The 18,043-nt window shown below is 50.7% G+C and overlaps 1 protein-coding gene across 1 annotated transcript; it reads left to right on the forward strand.

The window, feature by feature from the left end:
* Nucleotides 1-1,747: 1,747 nt before the first annotated feature.
* ACVR1B (activin A receptor type 1B) lies at nt 1,748-18,023 on the forward strand. Its single transcript, XM_082496339.1, has 9 exons — nt 1,748-1,841; nt 10,847-11,086; nt 12,367-12,615; nt 13,829-14,059; nt 14,430-14,597; nt 15,165-15,321; nt 15,844-15,968; nt 16,629-16,759; nt 16,948-18,023. The coding sequence occupies exons 2-9, from the start codon at nt 10,912-10,914 to the stop codon at nt 17,071-17,073; spliced, it is 1,362 nt and encodes a 453-aa protein (XP_082352465.1). The 5' UTR covers nt 1,748-1,841; nt 10,847-10,911; the 3' UTR covers nt 17,074-18,023.
* The last annotated feature ends 20 nt before the right edge of the window (nt 18,024-18,043 follow it).

The following is an 18,043-nucleotide window of genomic DNA, read 5'->3' on the forward strand; positions in this document are numbered from 1 at the left end:
CCAGGTTCGGGGTACCCTGCCCGAGGCTTGCGGTGCTCAGTCCAGGTTTGGGATGCTCTGCCCGGGGTTTGGGGTGCCCTGCCCAGGATCTGGGGTGCTCAGTCCACGTTCGGGTTGCTCAGCCTGGGGTTTTGGGTGCACGGTCCAGGGTTCAGGGTTCCCTGTCTGTGTTTTGGGGGGCTCAATCCAAGTTCAGCGCGCCCTTCCGGGGCTTTGGGGTGCTCAGTACATGCTTGGGGTGCTCTGCCCGGGGATTTGGGGTGCCCTGCCCGGGATCTGGGGTGCTCAGCCCAGGTTTGGGATGCCCTGCCCAGGACTTGGGGTGCTCAGTTCAGCTTCGAGGTGCCCTGCCTGGGGTTTGAGGTGCTCAGTCTAGGTTCGGGGTGCCCTGCCCGGGATCTGGGGTGCTCAGTCCAGGCGTGGGGGTGCCCTGCCTGGGATTTGGGGTGCTCTTCTGTGCTTTGGGGTGCTCAGTCCAGGTTCAGGGTGCCCTGCCTGGGATTTGGGGTGCCCTGCCCGGGATGTGGGGTGCTCAGCCCAGGTTCAGGGTGCCCTGCCCGGGATCTGGGGTGCTCAGCCCAGGTTTGGGGTGCCCTGCCCGGGACCTGGGGTGCTCAGTTCAGCTTCGGGGTGCCCTGCCTGGGTTTTGAGGTGCTCAGTCCAGGTTCAGGGTGCCCTGCCTGGGATTTGGGGTGCCCTGCCCGGGATCTGGGGTGCTCAGTCCAGGCGTGGGGGTGCCCTGCCTGGGATTTGGGGTGCTCTTCTGTGCTTTGGGGTGCTCAGTCCAGGTTCAGGGTGCCCTGCCTGGGATTTGGGGTGCCCTGCCCGGGATCTGGGGTGCTCAGTCCAGGTTCAGGGTGCCCTGCCTGGGATTTGGGGTGCCCTGCCCGGGATCTGGGGTGCTCAGCCCAGGTTTGGGGTGCCCTGCCTGGGATTTGGGGTGCCCTGCCCGGGATCTGGGGTGCTCAGTCCAGGCGTGGGGGTGCCCTGCCTGGGATTTGGGGTGCTCTTCTGTGCTTTGGGGTGCTCAGTCCAGGTTCAGGGTGCCCTGCCTGGGATTTGGGGTGCCCTGCCCGGGATCTGGGGTGCTCAGTCCAGGTTCAGGGTGCCCTGCCTGGGATTTGGGGTGCCCTGCCCGGGATCTGGGGTGCTCAGCCCAGGTTTGGGGTGCCCTGCCTGGGATTTGGGGTGCCCTGCCCGGGATCTGGGGTGCTCAGTCCAGGCGTGGGGGTGCCCTGCCTGGGATTTGGGGTGCTCTTCTGTGCTTTGGGGTGCTCAGTCCAGGTTCAGGGTGCCCTGCCTGGGATTTGGGGTGCCCTGCCCGGGATCTGGGGTGCTCAGCCCAGGTTTGGGGTGCCCTGCCTGGGATTTGGGGTGCCCTGCCCGGGATCTGGGGTGCTCAGTCCAGGCGTGGGGGTGCCCTGCCTGGGTTTTGGGGTGCCCCTGCACCCCCCTTTGCATGCATACACCTGCACCCACACAGACCCCCGCGCCCCCCACTGCACACATCTTTTCTTCCCTTTCCCCCCCCCTCGTTCCCTGTCGGCGTACCCGCTCCCGGCGCGCCCTCCCCATCAAGGCGTGCGGCGCGGGCCGTCCCCTTTAAGGCTCGCCCCGCCCCCCGTCGCCCGCCGGCGCTCGCCCCGCCCCCCGGCCGCGCGCCGGCGCTCGCCCCTCCCGCAGGCGCTGGCGGCCGCTCGGCACCGAGGCCGCGGCGCTCGCCATGGCCGCCCCCCCGCCGCCGCCGCCCCGCCGCCGGTCCCCCCCGCCGCCCCGCGCCGCCGCAGCCGTCGTCCTCCTTCTCGCCCTGATCCTGGCCGGGGCGCTCGGTGGAGCCCGCGGTGAGTGGCGGTCCCCGGGCCCGGGCCGGCCCGCACCGGGCACAACATGGCGGCGCGCCGCCCCGCCCCCGCCCGGCACCGAGATCGTGAGGGGAAGCGGCGGGGTGGGGGGGGGATGGGGGGGATCGTGAGGGGAACCGGGGGGGATCTGAGGGGGGAATGGAGGATCCGTGAGGGGGGAGGTGGGGCGGGGGGCTGGGGGGTGCAGTGGCAGGCCCGGCCCGTGGGTGAGGTCGGCCCGGGGGAGGGGGTGCGGGGCAGGTGAGGGGGAGGTCGAGGCCGGAGGTGGGGGGGTGGTGGTGGTGTTGAGATTTTAGGGGGGAGGTTGGGGATGGGGGGGAAGAGGTGCGAGAGGATTTGAGGGCCTGGAGGTTTCGTCTAGGCTATAAGGGGGGGTGGGGGGAAGAGGCGGGTGTTTTGGGGGGAGGGAAGGAATAGGGGTGGGGGATCTATGGAGTGTGGGGTCCTGGGATGGGGGGGGGTGGGGTGGGGAGAGGATGTCTCTGGAGGCATCAAGGCCTCGGTGTAGGGTCGGGCCCACGGTGCGTTGGGCAGCACCGGGGCTGGGGGGAGGGGGCGTTTGCCGGGGTGTGTGGTGCGAAGGGGCCCCTCGATCTTGTCTGGGACCCGTGTCCTCCGCGGAGGGGGACAGCTGTGTGTCTGGGGGAGGGGGGGACACAGCAGCAATTGGGGCTGGGGGCCGGTGCCGGGGAATGCTCCGAGAAGATACGCACTGGCCTTGGCTTTGGACGGGGGAGACCTGGGAGTCTTCGGGCCTGTCTGCAGGAGGTGACGAAGGAGACTGAGATGTGTGGGGTTATCTCCAGAGTGAGAAACACCTTTTTTGGAGGAGTGTCTGTGAGTGTTGGGGGTCACCGGGGGTGTTTTACGGCCCCGGGAAGCCAGGCTCGGCGTGGGGCAGGGCTGGGGGGTTGGGGGGCGAAGTGGCACCGTGTTGGTGCTGAGCCTGGGTCAGACCTGGGGAGTTGGTGGCCGCTTCCCATCGGCCGGTTGGCCCGGCCGAGGGGGGATTTGGCAGCCCCCCGTGCGACAGAGATGGCAGTGTGTGCTTAATATAGAGCCGCTTGGAATCTGTGGGGTTTTTTTTTAAAAGAAACCTTTCAAAAACCCTGTGCATCTGAATTTTAACAACTGTAAATATTTGTTTGGAGGGAGGTGAGTGAGGGAAAACTCTTTGTTTCGGTTGTTTGTTCTGCAGCAATCCTTTTTCTTTACCTGGGGGGTGTGCAGCCGCTTCTGGGGGAAGAGCGAGAGGTATCAGCTCTGCGCTTTTAAAGAGATTGGCCCTTTTCCCTGGGGCTGGACAGGCCCGAAACGTCTCTGAGCACCTCTTGGCAGGGCTAGTGGCCAGGGCTTCGCCAGCGTCCGAGGCTTTGCCACGGAGTCCATCTCTCTGTGGCTATCGGGGGCCATCGCTGCTTGTGTAACCCGGGTACCTGTTCCAACAGGAACCGCACTGAAGCATTTTTCTCCTCCCCAATCCTCTCGCCGTTCATGTTCTGTATTACCAACCGACTGCGAGAAGGTAATAACTTCATGCGTGCAGATCTGGACTTGTTAGCTACAGAAAATGGCTTTAAACCCCCACTGGGGCAGTAGGTTAGGGGTGTATTTGCGAGTCCTGGTGAATCTGGGAAAACAAACGTGCTTTAGGGGAGTGTGGCTGGGCTTTGTTTTAACCTAAAGTAAAATCCAGCCTTAGAAAGGTGTCTCAGCTTTTCTGTGGTAAATGGCAAAGCAGGACCAAGTGAGACTCGTCACATGTCTGCTCTCAGACTTTCACTTCACATTTTATATACAGCTGGTGTTTATTAAAAAAAAAAATAAAATAAATAACCAGGAAAGGGCCAATTGACTGCGCGTATCTCCTGGAAACTCTGCTGACTATCAGTGCCTTTGATACTGGGCTCTGTATGGCTGGCTATTGTTTCCGCTCAGTATGTGCTGTCCGGTTTTGTTTGCGCTGTCCGGTAAAAGGTGTGGGCTCAGCCTGGCTTCAAGGGAGCTGCGTTTGTGGAGCTGGCAGCAGGATGGCAGGGAACCCTAAACCCTCCGAATTGTTTGCTGCTTGAGCAGCCATGATGTGTGCTCGGTGTGCATCCTCAGGCAGCAAGGGCTGCCCTTACTATCATGCTTTACACGAGAGATCTCAACAGCTGCTTATTTCAGGGTAAGCTGGAAAGACATCCTAATTTCTGCAGTGCTTGGGAGCTGTGAACCTCTGTGTGCGTCAGTAAACAGAGTAGAAAACATCCCCCACCACTTCTTCCTTTAAAAACGGAAAAGAAAAAAAGAAAAGGTGCCTCTGCAGCAATGGTTACAGGGTGGTTGTAGGTAGGCTTTGTTTGCGTGCTTGAAATAAAGCAAAAGAATACCGTAGGGAGCAATCTTGGGCCAGCAGATCTTATTATTAACACCTGCTTAAAATATTTACCCGGTTAAATCAGGCGAACTCCATGTGGTCCATAAGTTGTATCTTACAACTTTCCAAGAAAGACTTCTCTAACTGGAAATTAAAAACAGTGTCCAACAAGCATTCTTGAACTCCTTCAGCTCCTTGGCCAGACAGCTCGGATTTTTTTTTCCCTGGGTATGCCGTCTGCTGCCAGTAGTGGATGCTCCGGAAATCGCTATTGCGAAAGGAGTGAAGTAAAACGTCAATTCTCTTAACAGCAAGCAAAGTTCACTGGGTGTTGACCAGTGGAAATATGTTCTCCACCGCACAACCAGCGCGGTTATCTGAGCAGACCGAGAAGGAATTGCTCGTCTCGGGGGAGAAAGCTGCGACGGTATTACAGGGATGAAACATTCTCTGGTGCTGAGCTTGTCGAGTCAGACCCCTGTGTGTGAGCAGTCGTATAGGGCGGGAGACCTCTTTTCTCCTCGTTATTTAAGCCACTGGCTTTCCAGCCTCCCTTCTTATTGATTGTGGACACATATATGTATTTTTTTCATCAGAAAAGTGGACTTCACTGCACATTAACACCCCTTGACAAAGGCTTGGGTTTCTAGCTTTCTTGGAAATAACCTGTGGACTGCTGGCTGTTGTAATATAGACTGCGTGTTAAACAACTTGTTATTTAGACTCTGAAAAATCATGTGCCTATTGCCTGAGAATACACAGCTTCATTTTTAAGTCTTGAAAGCCATCAATAATGATCTGTGTATCTGCCTGGCCATGGGGCTGGTTTGCAGGACTTCCACAGCACTGGTATGGTATGGGTGGCTCCTAAACTGGTTTCTTAACAAGTTAAAACACAAAGTAGGTGTCAGGCCAGAGCCTGGAGAGGGAGTTTGGAGCCATATGTCTGTTTTCTGAGTTGAAGAGCAGGAGAAATGTCAAGGCTTCTTCTAATTAACCTATTAATGATGAGACTCCTGTCAATTCACTTATTTAAAATTCATTTAGAAGCTCTCCTTTTGTGTTACTTGAGTAGATGCAGGGAAAGTTCTTCACTTTAAAGGTGAGAGCATGTTCTTCCTGCCTCTTTTTTTTTTTTTTTTTTTTCTCTTCATTTAATACATGTTTTCTAGTCAGCCGTGATGTGTTCATATCAGGTTCAACCTGTGCCAGGGGACTGCAGCCAGCTTGAAAAAGTTGAGACTCTTGTTTCCAGCTTTAAATATCCTGGTATAATTTTTAGTTTCTGGATGACTTGAGTGAAAGTGCTTTTTTCATAGTACTTTGCAGCTAATTTTAACTCTGTTTCATTTAGCAGCAGTGGGTCAGTAGATTTCATAAGCACCAGCAAGGAGCAAAAGAGATGTTGAGATCCGAAAGCAGAAGTCATCGATGGGGCAGTGAGATGTAGGAAAGATATTTGAGGTGGTGGTACTATATCTACAGAAGGGCAAATGTGTACTCATTTCTTCAGCTCCTTTGTAAGAAAAGAGAGGCATTGTGACCATCATGGGGTGGTCTTGCACTTGATTTTGGAGGCGGTGGGCGTAGGTGAGCTGACCCTGGGGCTCGGAGAAGATACTGGTGGGCATATATATATATGCCCATATATATACAAGGTGGGCATTTGGGGCTCAGATGTATCCTAGAGAGGTATGTAGGGATCCCCGTTGCTGATGCAGCAGAAGAATCGAGGTGAATACAATGGAAAGTAAATCTTGGTTTTTAAAATCTTCATCAGATGGCTCCGAGTGTCCTCAGCCCTGCCTTTCACAAATGAAGCCCTGGTTGTTTTCTTCAAGCACTGTTCTTGGGGTGCCATGGCTGAACGAGGAGCACAAAGGGGCTCCTGGAACAGACCTCTGCTCCCTTCCCGTAAGGGAGGGGATTTTATTCCTAGCCTGCTGTTGGGCAAAAAAACTCTGTGATAAAGGTTATTCTTTATTTATTTCAGCACAGCATATAGCAAAACACTGAAAGGTATTTCTTTCTTCCAAGCATGTTTACACATGTCCCTCTTCATTATAGCGTCTAAAGAAACTGCAGAGGTACAAACCCAATTGTTTTCCATTTCTCTTGCTAACATTATGCTGCTGCAGCATTAAAACATCACTACCAGATTGGGTCTCATTAAGTTAGGTGCTGTACAGAGACATAATAAATTGCAGCTCCTGTTCCAGAGCCTTATAAAGGCTCAGAAGTCGGGGGAATCATTGTTGTTCCAGCCTCGATTCAAACTGTTGAAAAAGAACAGCAGCTTACAATCTCTGCAAAAATCTGTTTATCTGGTAAATACGTGGGTGGTTATTGGCAATTTTACCAATGATCATCTTCAGGTTAATTATCTTAATACATCTTGATCAGGTAGCGTTTAGCCCTGAGAAAATGTCGTCTTGCATAGCACAGCTTCAGGAGATTTTGGAAAATGTATTCCAAAAGGTGGTTAACACCATTACATTAAATTTTGCTGTGAAACTTTCCCCTGTCTAGCTGCATAGACATCTTGACACGTATAATCCTGTGCGAGAATAAATATGTGCAAAATGAGCTCAGATAGTTGCTGGGGGGAAAAAAAAAATGTTCTTTGACTGTCAGAGCTTAATATTTCAGTCTCCCTGGTGCCTAGAGCTCTAATCCACGGACCCCCACCTGTTTGTTTGGACTCATTTTGTAAATACTCAGCGCCTTTAATGGGGGAATTTGGTACCAGAGGGCCTTCTCTTGTTTTCCTCTCTGCTGTAGTTAATGCAAAGGGATACTAATACCTCCGTGCCCGGTTCCTGCCGGGAGCAACCCTGCTGCTGCCCGTGACCCTGGCTGGGTGCCTCGTGGGGAGCAGAAGCACCTCTTGGGCTCAGGGTGGTCACTTGAAGGAGTAGCCGGCCCAGCAGCCAAGCCCTGGGCTGCATTAGCTGAGGGTCAAGGAGAGTTTGTCTTTTGGCAGTGCCGACTGACCGCTCTGGTTTTTAGGAAGAGCAGTGAGGACCGGCACCGGGCTGGCTCGCTCCTGCCGTTGATGTCACGACCGCCTGCGCGCTGCCCTGGATTAAATCGCAGTGAGGGTTTGCTTCAGTATAAATACCGACCTGATCCATCTCTTGAGTGAGAACAAAGCTTTCATTCTGAGGATCTGCAGCTTAATGTTAGGCTTGTTTAAACAGCTTCTTTAAAGGGTTGGGTTTGTCTCTGAGCAGAATGTCAGAAAGAGTGTGCTGAGCAGATAGAGCAGACTCTGCTGCCAACTTCTGTAGCACCTTCCATGCAGACTCATCCCCAGGCGTTCTGCGCTGCCCCGGCTGTGTGAACTGCTCTTTTGTTTTCCTTTGCCCCATCTATTTTCTTCAGCCCAGTCGGTTTCTTTTATTAAGTAGATTATATGTTTTGCTCAATAGGAGCTTTTCTTCCCGAATAAGAAGAATGCTGTTGGCATAAAAAATGCTTTTATTCACTCCTGTCTCCATTGGCTTCGCCCGGGCGTCCCCGGCTGCTCTCAGAAACACCCGAGAGATGCCTGGCGGGGGGCTCGATGTACCTGTCCGTTTTCTGACCCCCACCCATGGGGAAACAGCAGTTGCTTTTTTCCTGGCTTCTGCTCTTACTGATACAAGAAGAATTTTCCCTTCTGGTTAATCAAACTTGAAGTGCTGGACCCACGCAGGTTGCCCTGTAATTCTCCTCTCTGCCGGAAGCTCCCCGGTTCCCGGCGAGCCCTGGTGCAGACAGGCCTTTCCTCCCTGGCACGGCCGGTGCCGGCGGGAGCGGGGCCCTTCTCGCCGCAGCGCTGGCAGCCGGCAGTAGACGATGCTTAGGGAGGAACACAGCTGTAGCGATGGTAGATGTGTATCCTGGGCTTTTGCATAATAAAAATAAAGAGAGAGTCGACTCCTGGTGGCATGAGGGAAGCTGGACGTGGACTTCAGCTTCTCCCCAAGGATCTGACCCTCTTTCCTAAAATTTGAGGGTGCCTACCGGCAGCCTGGAGGTGATGGACTGGAATATCTGGAAAGCCCCTTGAGGGTCTGTCCTGAAAAGTGTAGCAGAAGTACACACGGGCGCTGAAGACTTCATTTTCTTTGTTCACGCTGCTGTCCTTACTATAGGGGTTTCTGAGGGGCAAACGTTAAGAATTGCTGTTAAAAAAGAGTAGTTGTCTCAAAGGGGGAAGATCGGCCGACACCACCAGGAGGTGAAATGAGGCCGTGCTCTGTGGGGCGCACCCCTCCTTTGCAGGAAACTTCTGCTTTCTGCACAGAACAGATAAGGATCTTCTTACTCTGTCGCTGTGCGCTGGGGTTCTGGTATCATAGCTTACAGGTAAACTGATTTCTTTTTCTTTTTTTTTTTAATTGTACAAATGAAACTGAGCAGATACAACCAGCTCCTCTGCTTTTCTTCTCAAAGGGATGCTTAGTTTCAGGCCAGATACTTCAGTAAGAAGTTTACAAAACCCAGTTTTATTAGTGTGTTCAAGTGTTTTGTTTACTTCTGAGCTTCTGGAAGCAAAACTGCCATAGCATACATCTTGGGTTTGAGACCTTAGAAATGAGTCTAACAGGAACGAAGTTCAGTTTTGCTGTATATAAATCAAGTTGAAAAGAGCCTACGTGGTGAAATGTGTGTGGTTTAAATGTTCTTAATTTGTACCTTGAGTTTTTGATAAAGTAACAAATGAGATACTTTAAAACACTATTTCCTTTTAAGTATACTTGAAGGTAGGAATGTGCCCTGGCTGCTCTTTCCTTTCCCATGTTTTCATAAAAACTCCATTATAACCAACCTTTGTTCCCCCAAGTGTGCGTATTTTTCAAAAGAATTGTCTTTTCTGTGCTCTGCTGACCACTGGAAAACAGTGTACTCAGAGCTGTTTGTCAAGTTGAACATTAGTGGGATTTTTTTTTCCTTTCATTATAAACTTTCCACTTAAAAGCTGCGTAATCGATGGGTACTGTGCTCTCAACCCTTCTCAAGATGGTTCAGTCTCAGGGTCTTCCCTGTCCCTTTTCCTTGGCCTGTGTTAAGTGCGTAGTAATAAGCTACATTTGCTCATGATGCTTTTTAAAGATGTCTCAACAGCTCTTCTGGGTTTTACTGGCTTTTTACTGCTTTTGCAGTTTTGAATCTGTCGGTTCAAAACTCACCAGCATCTCCATTTAGCCTGTCTGAAATACTGCAGCCCACCTTTGAGCTGTTGAGCAGCTCACGACAGCAGCGAGCGCAGTGTCCGGAGGGAATTGAGTAGTAATGCAATTAGCCTAACTGATTTGCCTAGTACACTGGAGATAAGGGATAATGGGTGTCTTCCTCCTAAACCAAGAACCCTGAAGTTGGTCAGGACCAGCTCATTTTTTGGTAAGCTCAAGGTAACTGTGCCCCCAGCAGCGTAACTCTCTGTGTGCTCTTCCAGTGCTATGAATATCCTTGAGTGCTGATACTCCTTAAATCTGCTGGTTGCCAGAGATGGTATGACTGAGGGCTCGGCATTTCCCTTGCCCCACGGGAAGGTGGCTGACACACACAAATGTTGACAGTGACTTTCGTTTGCGTCTTTCAATGGAGAGGGTACAAACAGGCCTAGAGGATTTGGCTGTCGGACTGGGGAGAGTTAACTGTGGCTCTTGTGTCTTTGAAAACCCTTCTTCAGACTCTCTCTACCTGAAAGACCATTTCTGCAGCGGGTAAGTACATGTTTCTGAATCCCTCCGGGGAGGCTGAAAGATCTGATGAAAGCTGAAGAAAATACTGCGTGCTGCTAAACAAGCCCCACCCTTCTTCTTGACATTGTTGTATTCGCTCTTTGTTCCCAAGGATGGCGATGCCTGGGGATTTGCTTACAGTTTTTCAGGCAGCTTGAGAAAAGCACAATGACAGCTGGGAGGCGGAAAAATGTGGGAATCTGCCTTGGAGTTTCTCCTTCGCTCTTTACCCAAATAATCTTCGTGGAGAGCAGGCAAAAAGCCAGGAACGTATTTGACCCAAGGTAGTGTCTCGGATCAGGAAAGCAGTAACTAAATAAGTGACTGATCTAGTCGGGTGTAGCACGCTTGGCTTGTGTAGTCGGTTTGAATTGGTTTTGTTTTGGCGTCTGCCAGCTGCTTGTTGTCTCCCGCGAGCTGGGGTGGTCGTCCCTCGCTAACCCGTAACGGGCAGCTTGTCTTTGGCGTTGCTGAGGAGGCCTGGACAGCGAGTTCGGGTGAAATCAAGTCTGTCAGTTTGAGTAACTGTTGTTTTCAAATTGCTTTCTGACCCTAGCTTGAGTTGGGAGTGGATCTCAGTAAAATCTAGCCTAGTTTGCAGGGATGACTTGGGTCATCACTGTTAGTGGTTGCAACAGGGGCAGGAAAAAGGACTGTCTGGGCAGTCATCGTCTGGAAAGGCGCCTCTGCTTCCACGTTGTATTTTGTGCTTTTCTTGGGTTCTCTCGCGTCTGAAATACTGAGTATGACTTGTTGTGTTCCACTTCTTCCTGAGCCTGAGAATGGCCTGTTCCCTCTGAAATGGGAAATTTAAAGCAGAAAGTTTTCCCTCGTTTGAGCATTTGGTCTCCGGTGGGTTTTAAGGAGGTCACTTGTTTTGATTTCTGCAGCTTTGACATGTTTGTGCTCCGACTGCAAACAAGCAAACTCCACGTGTGAAACGGATGGCGCGTGCATGGTCTCGGTCTTCAACCTGGATGGTGTTAAACATCACGTTCGGACCTGCATTCCTGAAGCAAAATTGATTCCTGCTGGGAAACCCTTCTATTGTCTGAGTTCAGAAGATCTGCGTAATACTCACTGCTGCTACTCTGATTTTTGCAACAAAATTGATTTAATGGTTCCCAGTGGTGAGTAGAGAGCTAAATAAATCGTCTGTTTGAAGTAGGGAGGGACGAAGCTGTCTGTTTGGGATTGGGAATAAGGAGTTCTCAGCCTGTTTTCGCTTCTTCCCTTAAGTTGCTGTGCAAACTTGAGTGCTAGGTTTATTGCCTTGATATGTAAAGTGGAAATAATAACATGGAAATAATAACAAACTACTTCAAATTAAAATGTGAAGTTGCTTGAACTCCCCTGGAGCCGACAAAATGTCACCAGTTGATGAGGTTGTACTTTAGGGCAGGAGAAGCTTCCAAAGTTTGGGGTTTTTTTTCCCCACCTGCACTCGGGAGTTCTGTATTATGAGACTCCTCTCACCTTATCAGCCCTGCAGGCTCCTGAAAGCAGCAGCAATGTTCATCTACACTTAAATATAAGGTTTTGCTGCACGATGCTCTGTACCTGCAGCGGCCTGAGGATGGTGCGTGTTCCCTGGGATCCCTTTTTGTGGCACTGACTTGTGCTGTAGCCTGCCTTTTATCAGATAGAGTTGCTTTCCTTCTTCTAGGACTGCAGATCTTTTCAGTGATGAGCCGTCAGTATGGAAAGGTTGCAGCAGCTTCAGAGTAAAGTGTGTGGGGTGGAGGGGTGCACGGATTCTGAGTACGCAAAGAGGAAGCAACCCTGCCTTTGAGTGAGGGTGTGGGAAATGTCTGCTTCTTTCTAATTCCTGGGACAGAGAGGGCATGCGGTACTTCCTCATACCTCGTTACTCTCCGTTTTGGGCTGTTATTTAGTGGGTCGTATGAAGACTCCATTTTTCTTGGGTGCAGGGGGGTAGTCTTATCTATTCTCAAAAAGACAAATAATTGTTGTCTTCAGGTGTGAGTCTTTACTGATTGTTACAGGGCAAAGGGGAAAGAAGGAGAAATGAGTCTTTACTGACTGGACGGGGTTTTTTTCCCACTTGGAGAGTTCAAGTGGAAGGTAAAATGCAGGCTGTTCTAGCAAATTCAGCCCAGAACAGGCTCCCATCCTCTTTTAAATAGCAAGTGCCGTAATCCCTGATCCCACAATTGAAGCAGCATCTTCTTTTGGGGGTTTTAGCTGTAGTTTGCCTGCCTGGTGACTTGATCAGTCCCATGTTAACACTGTTATTTGATGTGTCCTCTACCACCCTGGAACAGCAAGCTAAAATTGTCCAGGCTCTGAGAGGATAATTAAAACACAAGAAGAAAGTCCTTAAAGAATGCCTGTGAAGGAGTGATAATTTTCTAAAAGTGTCTGGTTTTCTCCTCCCTTTCCTTTCAAGGACACCTGAAAGATAACGAACCCCCATCAAGCTGGGGTCCCGTGGAGCTGGTGGCGGTGATTGCTGGACCTGTCTTCCTTGTGTTTGTTGTCATGATCATAGTAGTCTTTGTTTTTCATCACCACCAACGAGTCTATCACAATCGTCAGCGGCTGGACATGGAAGACCCCTCTTGTGAAATGTGCCTGTCGAAGGATAAGACATTGCAAGATCTAGTCTACGATCTCTCCACCTCTGGCTCTGGTTCAGGTATTAAGATATGACTGGAAATGACGAATGAGAACTTGTAATTCTAATGGAGTAGTCTGTTCTGGGCTCCTGGTTGCCACAGCTTTGCACGGCCGTTGTCTCGTCAGCCTGTTCCAGTTGCACTGTCATGAGTAATGCGGAGGGCGTGTTTTAAATTCGATCATGCGGTAGGTGGTGTAGCCACGGCCCCGTGTCAGTGGGGAGTGCTTCAGCTAGGTAAGAGCAATAGTTCAACTCCTCCTTAACTGATGATGTGTAAAAATACTTTCGCGTAGCTTTCCTCCTTTTCTGCAAGAGGATAACTCAAACGGCTACATCTATTTCAAATTTAGCCCTGGAACCGGATTTGGGTTGGAAACAGACATTAACTGCTAACCTGTGGGTTGTTGGCTTTCAAAGGAGGATGCAGGATGTCACCTGCATCAAAGCTGGCAGGAAAATGGGAAAGATCCCAGCAGCTGCAAATTTTGCAGTATGCAAATACTGCATTTGCATAGCGCATTTCATCCCAGAGGATCCCTGGGTCTTCTGAAGTGAACAATGTCCAGTGTTTGCTTTTGTAGCACTTAAATCGTCCCCTGAACAGATAGGGAAGTCATCGTTTTATTCATGACTTTGAACTATGAAAGCAGTTAGGTTAAAAAAAAAAAAAATTAATTTTGCAGCAGGTGGAAACTGTAGGATAATCCGCAGAGGCAGAGAATATAACAACCGGTATTTGACCAGGGAATAAACCTTTAGCACCATATCTGCTATATATAAAAATGTTTTGAGATCTCTTCTGTACACGCTCTCAGCAGGTGAGCTCTGTAGCTTACGTAAGAGGTGGCAGCTATGTTAGGACTCCTTAAGAGTAGTTTTGGGGGTTTACTGCTTTTTCGTAGAGTCTGTCTTCAACGAGTTCCGCTCTTTGCATATTCAGGCTAAAGTTACTTTGATCTGCCATAGAGCAGAAGTTCCCCAACTGCTCTGCGCCTAATCACTGCTGGGTTGCAAGCTGCTTCAAAGTGATATGCAGATGCTGCCCAAGCAGCCAAATGGCGCGTCCTACGCAGGAGCTACCACCGTTTGTTGGTTTGAGCCTTGCTTAGGCTGCTGGTTGTTACCAAACATAAAGCCTTCTAGGTCTGGTGGTGCTCTACTGCAGGCTCTGGAGTTTCAGGAGTTTCTTTTGCTGCCACATGCATTCACTTCTCCAACTTCTCATCCATAGGTTTACCGCTTTTTGTCCAACGGACCGTGGCACGGACGATTGTCCTCCAGGAGATCATTGGTAAAGGCCGCTTCGGGGAAGTGTGGCGTGGCAGGTGGCGTGGAGGTGACGTAGCTGTAAAAATCTTCTCTTCACGTGAGGAGCGTTCCTGGTTCAGGGAAGCGGAAATATATCAAACCGTTATGCTGCGACATGAGAACATCCTGGGATTTATTGCTGCGGATAACAAAGGTAAAACGTGCCTCAGTCCTGAGAGCAGAGACTTTACCAGTCTGCATCTCTTCGCTTGGATTTACAATTAAATGGTTAACGAAAACTGTCAGCGTGCTTGTCAGATAGCTGAAACATTTGAATGTTTCCTGCCAAAAGATGGTAAAATGACTGCCGCTGTTGAGAAGCGCTATGGTGCATTAGCTGTACCTTAAAAAGTTGTGTTTTGCCTTAAAGTTCTTTACCTTATTTGCCCCCCAGGATGGCTGTTGAGCTGCCTCCTTACCCAGCAGCTCTCCTCTGTGCCGGAAAGATAGGGTGCAAAATCCTCGATGGCTGTGTGCCGTCCCTGCGTTGTACCCAACTGAGCACAGTCTCTTTCCTGCTGCAGATAACGGAACGTGGACTCAGCTGTGGCTCGTCTCTGATTACCACGAGCACGGATCTCTCTTTGACTACCTTAATCGATACACAGTGACTATCGAGGGGATGATCAAGCTCGCCCTGTCTGCTGCTAGTGGGCTGGCCCATCTACACATGGAGATTGTGGGTACTCAGGGTAAGAGTGAAGTTTGAAAAGATGCTGGGAGTTCTTGAGGGGAGAATAAAGCAGAATTGACGAGGGGGACTGATGTGCTGCACAGAAAACGCCAGCTGAGTCAGCCCGCATTCATCTGGTCAGTATTGACCAGAAATGGACTGATTGCTTTGGCTGGCTGCAAAGTGGGTTAGCCTTGCGCTAACTCCTGGGAGTTAGATCAGCATTTCACATCCCCATCCTAAAATTGGTGCTGCTTGGGTGGAATGTTAGCGCAGGCAGCAGCAGAATTATAAACTCCTTACGTGCACATCGTGTCTGATGCCTGGGACCATGGAGTTTATGTCCCTCTTGAGGACTCTGGATGCTACTGCATCAGCAGTGCCTCAGCGTAAGCGGAGCCTTTGCCTACCATAGGCTGGCAGCACTTCTCAATTCTTCAATGCTGAAGTCTATCCAAACGGGAAAATGTGTTGCAACACTGAGAGTTTAACTAACGCCCTGAAATCCGGTACTGCCTCTGCGCCGCTTTGACTAACAGATTTCACCAGACCTTGACCCCCGCTACTTTTTATTTTGCCCTATTAGGAAAACCCGGGATTGCTCACAGAGACTTGAAATCCAAGAACATCTTGGTGAAGAAGAATGGCACATGTGCCATCGCTGACCTTGGTCTGGCCGTCCGGCATGATTCGGTTACGGATACGATTGATATTGCACCAAATCAAAGGGTTGGAACCAAACGGTAGGAGAACAGTGTTCTTGGTCAGCGTTTGAAGGCGTCAGAGTGTGACTAGCAAATGCCCAAACTGCTCATTGAGCGCTGGTGAAATGCTCTGTCTTAAGCATTTCCAAGTGTCTCTCAGAGTGTCAGCACTGTGCCCGGGTGGATGTTGAAGGGACATCAGTCCCTTTGTCTCCAGGTGCCATCAAGCTGAGAGGCGTAGGCCAGCTACGTGAACTCAGCACCAGGGAGCTCATATAATACTTGACAACAAGCTTGGCGTCCTCAGAAGCCTTTTGGGGCCTGCTGTCTGGAGCCTGACGTGCTTTTGGACGATTTTACCTCCTTCCCAACTTGCTATTCTTTTTGGAGTTATTTTGTTCACTTCTTATTAGACCACAAGGTCCGGTTCTGTTCTGATTAAGGCTGTGCAGAGCAGAGTTTTTGTCTGCGGGGAAGTGCTATGTGGGAAAACTCGCCGTTTACTGTCTGCCAGAGAGTCCCCTCTCAAAGTTAACATGCCCTTCCTTTTCTCTTCTGCAGATACATGGCCCCTGAAGTCTTGGATGAAACCATTAACATGAAGCATTTTGATTCATTTAAATGTGCCGATATCTATGCCTTGGGCTTGGTCTACTGGGAGATTGCTCGAAGGTGCAACGCAGGAGGTAATACCCTTCGTGTGCCCGTGCCATCGGCTTGGCTTGCTCCTGGGTTTCCCAGCCTTGCTCTTTCTGTTGATCAGGTGTTCGTGAGGTTTGGGGGGAGCCTGGAGAACAGGGCTGCAGGAGGACATGTCTGTAGGTGTTGCTACGGAAGGAGTTAACAGAAGTGACCTGTGACTGCTGTTAAAACTGGCCGGTGTGGGGAAGTGGGGGTTAGCGCTCTGACTGGTGGCTGATGGTCCTTTGCGTAGATTTTAAGGAAGTGGTGATGCCGATTTGGTGGGTGACTTTCTTCCCCAAAATCGGTATAAACAAGTGTCTTGGCACATCCAGGTGCAGGCAGGAGTGCAACAGCATGGTGCACGCGACAGTCCTCCTGCCTTCGGCTCCGTTGAGATCCGATGGCCCTGCCTCTGTGCTGGGAGGTGTTGATCTGCAGCACGCTGACTCCGTTCCAGTTTGGGCAGCTGCATTTTATTTCCCTGAATTTTTCTTGTAAACTCAAATCCCAGATTCTTCATTTCTGTTCTAAATAACTGCAAAGTGTTGACGCATCTCAGCAATGAGTCATGTAGTCCAAACCAGTATCAGTCTGCCTTCAGCGAGCACTGTGGAGATGATCCTTTCTCCCAGGAATTGCATTTCTTCTTCTCTGCCTTTCAGGTATCCACGAAGAGTATCAGCTTCCGTACTACGACCTTGTACCCTCTGATCCTTCTATTGAGGAGATGCGGAAAGTCGTATGTGATCAGAAATTACGGCCTAATATCCCAAACTGGTGGCAAAGCTACGAGGTAAGGTCCAATTTCATCTTCACGTCCCCTTCCCCCTCGATAAGGTGAGTAAAGAGTAAGTACTTTAAGCTGAACTCCAGTTTTAGGAGGTGTGGAGGCCGTATCCGTGTCCAGCCAGGCAGCCTGGCAGACCGACTTGGGGTCGGGGGAGAGGAGGGAGCTGACATCTGCCGTTGTTTCTCGCCTAGGCGCTACGGGTGATGGGTAAGATGATGCGAGAGTGCTGGTACGCCAACGGAGCGGCTCGACTCACCGCCCTCCGCATTAAGAAAACCCTCTCACAGCTCAGTGTCCAGGAAGACGTGAAAATCTAGGCTCTGAGCCCCAGCAGGAGGAAACTGCACAAAAGCTGCCATGCTAGAGTAGACGTGTGATGGAGGCCTACCTCGTGTTTCTGCCCAATCTACTGCTACCAACCAGTCAGCGGGACCTACAGGCTGCTAGGTGGGGTGACGGAGCCTATTGAATTGCTCTCTGCCCTGCTTGGGTATGAAACAATCAGAAACCTTTTATGATCACCTCCTGACAGTGTGAAGACTTGAGAGGGACTTAACCTGAGGGATCTCAGCCATGATCGTAACTCTTGTTTCTTGAACGGAAATCCCTGTAAAGTTCAGTGCGTGCGGTGCACCCGTTGGCAGTGTTTGAGGCCGGGGTGCTAGGTGCTGGGAGTGGGAAGGGAAAGGGAAGGTTTTCTTGCCGTACTCTGAGGATTTTTCCGGGGACCGGCACGTTAATGCAGAAAAAGCATTTGCAAAACAAATGGTGCTCCCTTCTGAGAGGCTGAGCCTGAACAGTTTATCAGCTTCACGAAACCGTTTCCCTCCTTTTTCTTAAGCTTGAAAAATTCTAAGTCAAAAACAGAAATCTGACTGGCTGTCAGTGTGCGCAATGGTGTATGCATGCGCAAGGTGCGCGTGTCCCCTGTGCCTGTTCATCTCCTTCCGTAGACGTGCAGTGTCTGCCCGTAGGGTGGCTCATCTCTGTTCGTGCTTTCTGTGCATGTGCAAATCTAGAGTGTCCTTTTTTTGAGCTGTGCGCGCCGGTGCTCTCCTTGTCGAGTAGTGAGCATTGTCTAGCTTGGACAGGCTGCTTAAAACCAGATCCTGAGCTCTCCGATGGGTGCTGTGGCCTTGCTGTCCGTACGCCGGCCGCAGGAACTTCCCATCAGGTTGCCTCACTGCCACCCCCTCCCTTTTTTTTAAGACCAATCAAACGAGGAACTGATTTCACTCCTGGAATCCAGGCTTTTTTGTCTTGAGCTCCTGGGGTTTGTAATCCTTG

Source organism: Vanellus vanellus (genome assembly GCF_965231255.1).
Source record: "Vanellus vanellus genome assembly, chromosome: 28".
NCBI lineage: Eukaryota > Metazoa > Chordata > Aves > Charadriiformes > Charadriidae > Vanellus > Vanellus vanellus.

Coding starts and splice junctions, on each gene's coding strand:
- ACVR1B (XM_082496339.1), top strand. CDS start 10,912: ATGGTCTCGGTCTTCAACCTGGATGGTGTTAAACATCACGTTCGGACC. Junction 14,598..15,164: donor GGAGATTGTGGGTACTCAGG/GTAAGAGTGAAG, acceptor TTGCCCTATTAG/GAAAACCCGGGATTGCTCAC. Junction 16,760..16,947: donor ACTGGTGGCAAAGCTACGAG/GTAAGGTCCAAT, acceptor TTTCTCGCCTAG/GCGCTACGGGTGATGGGTAA.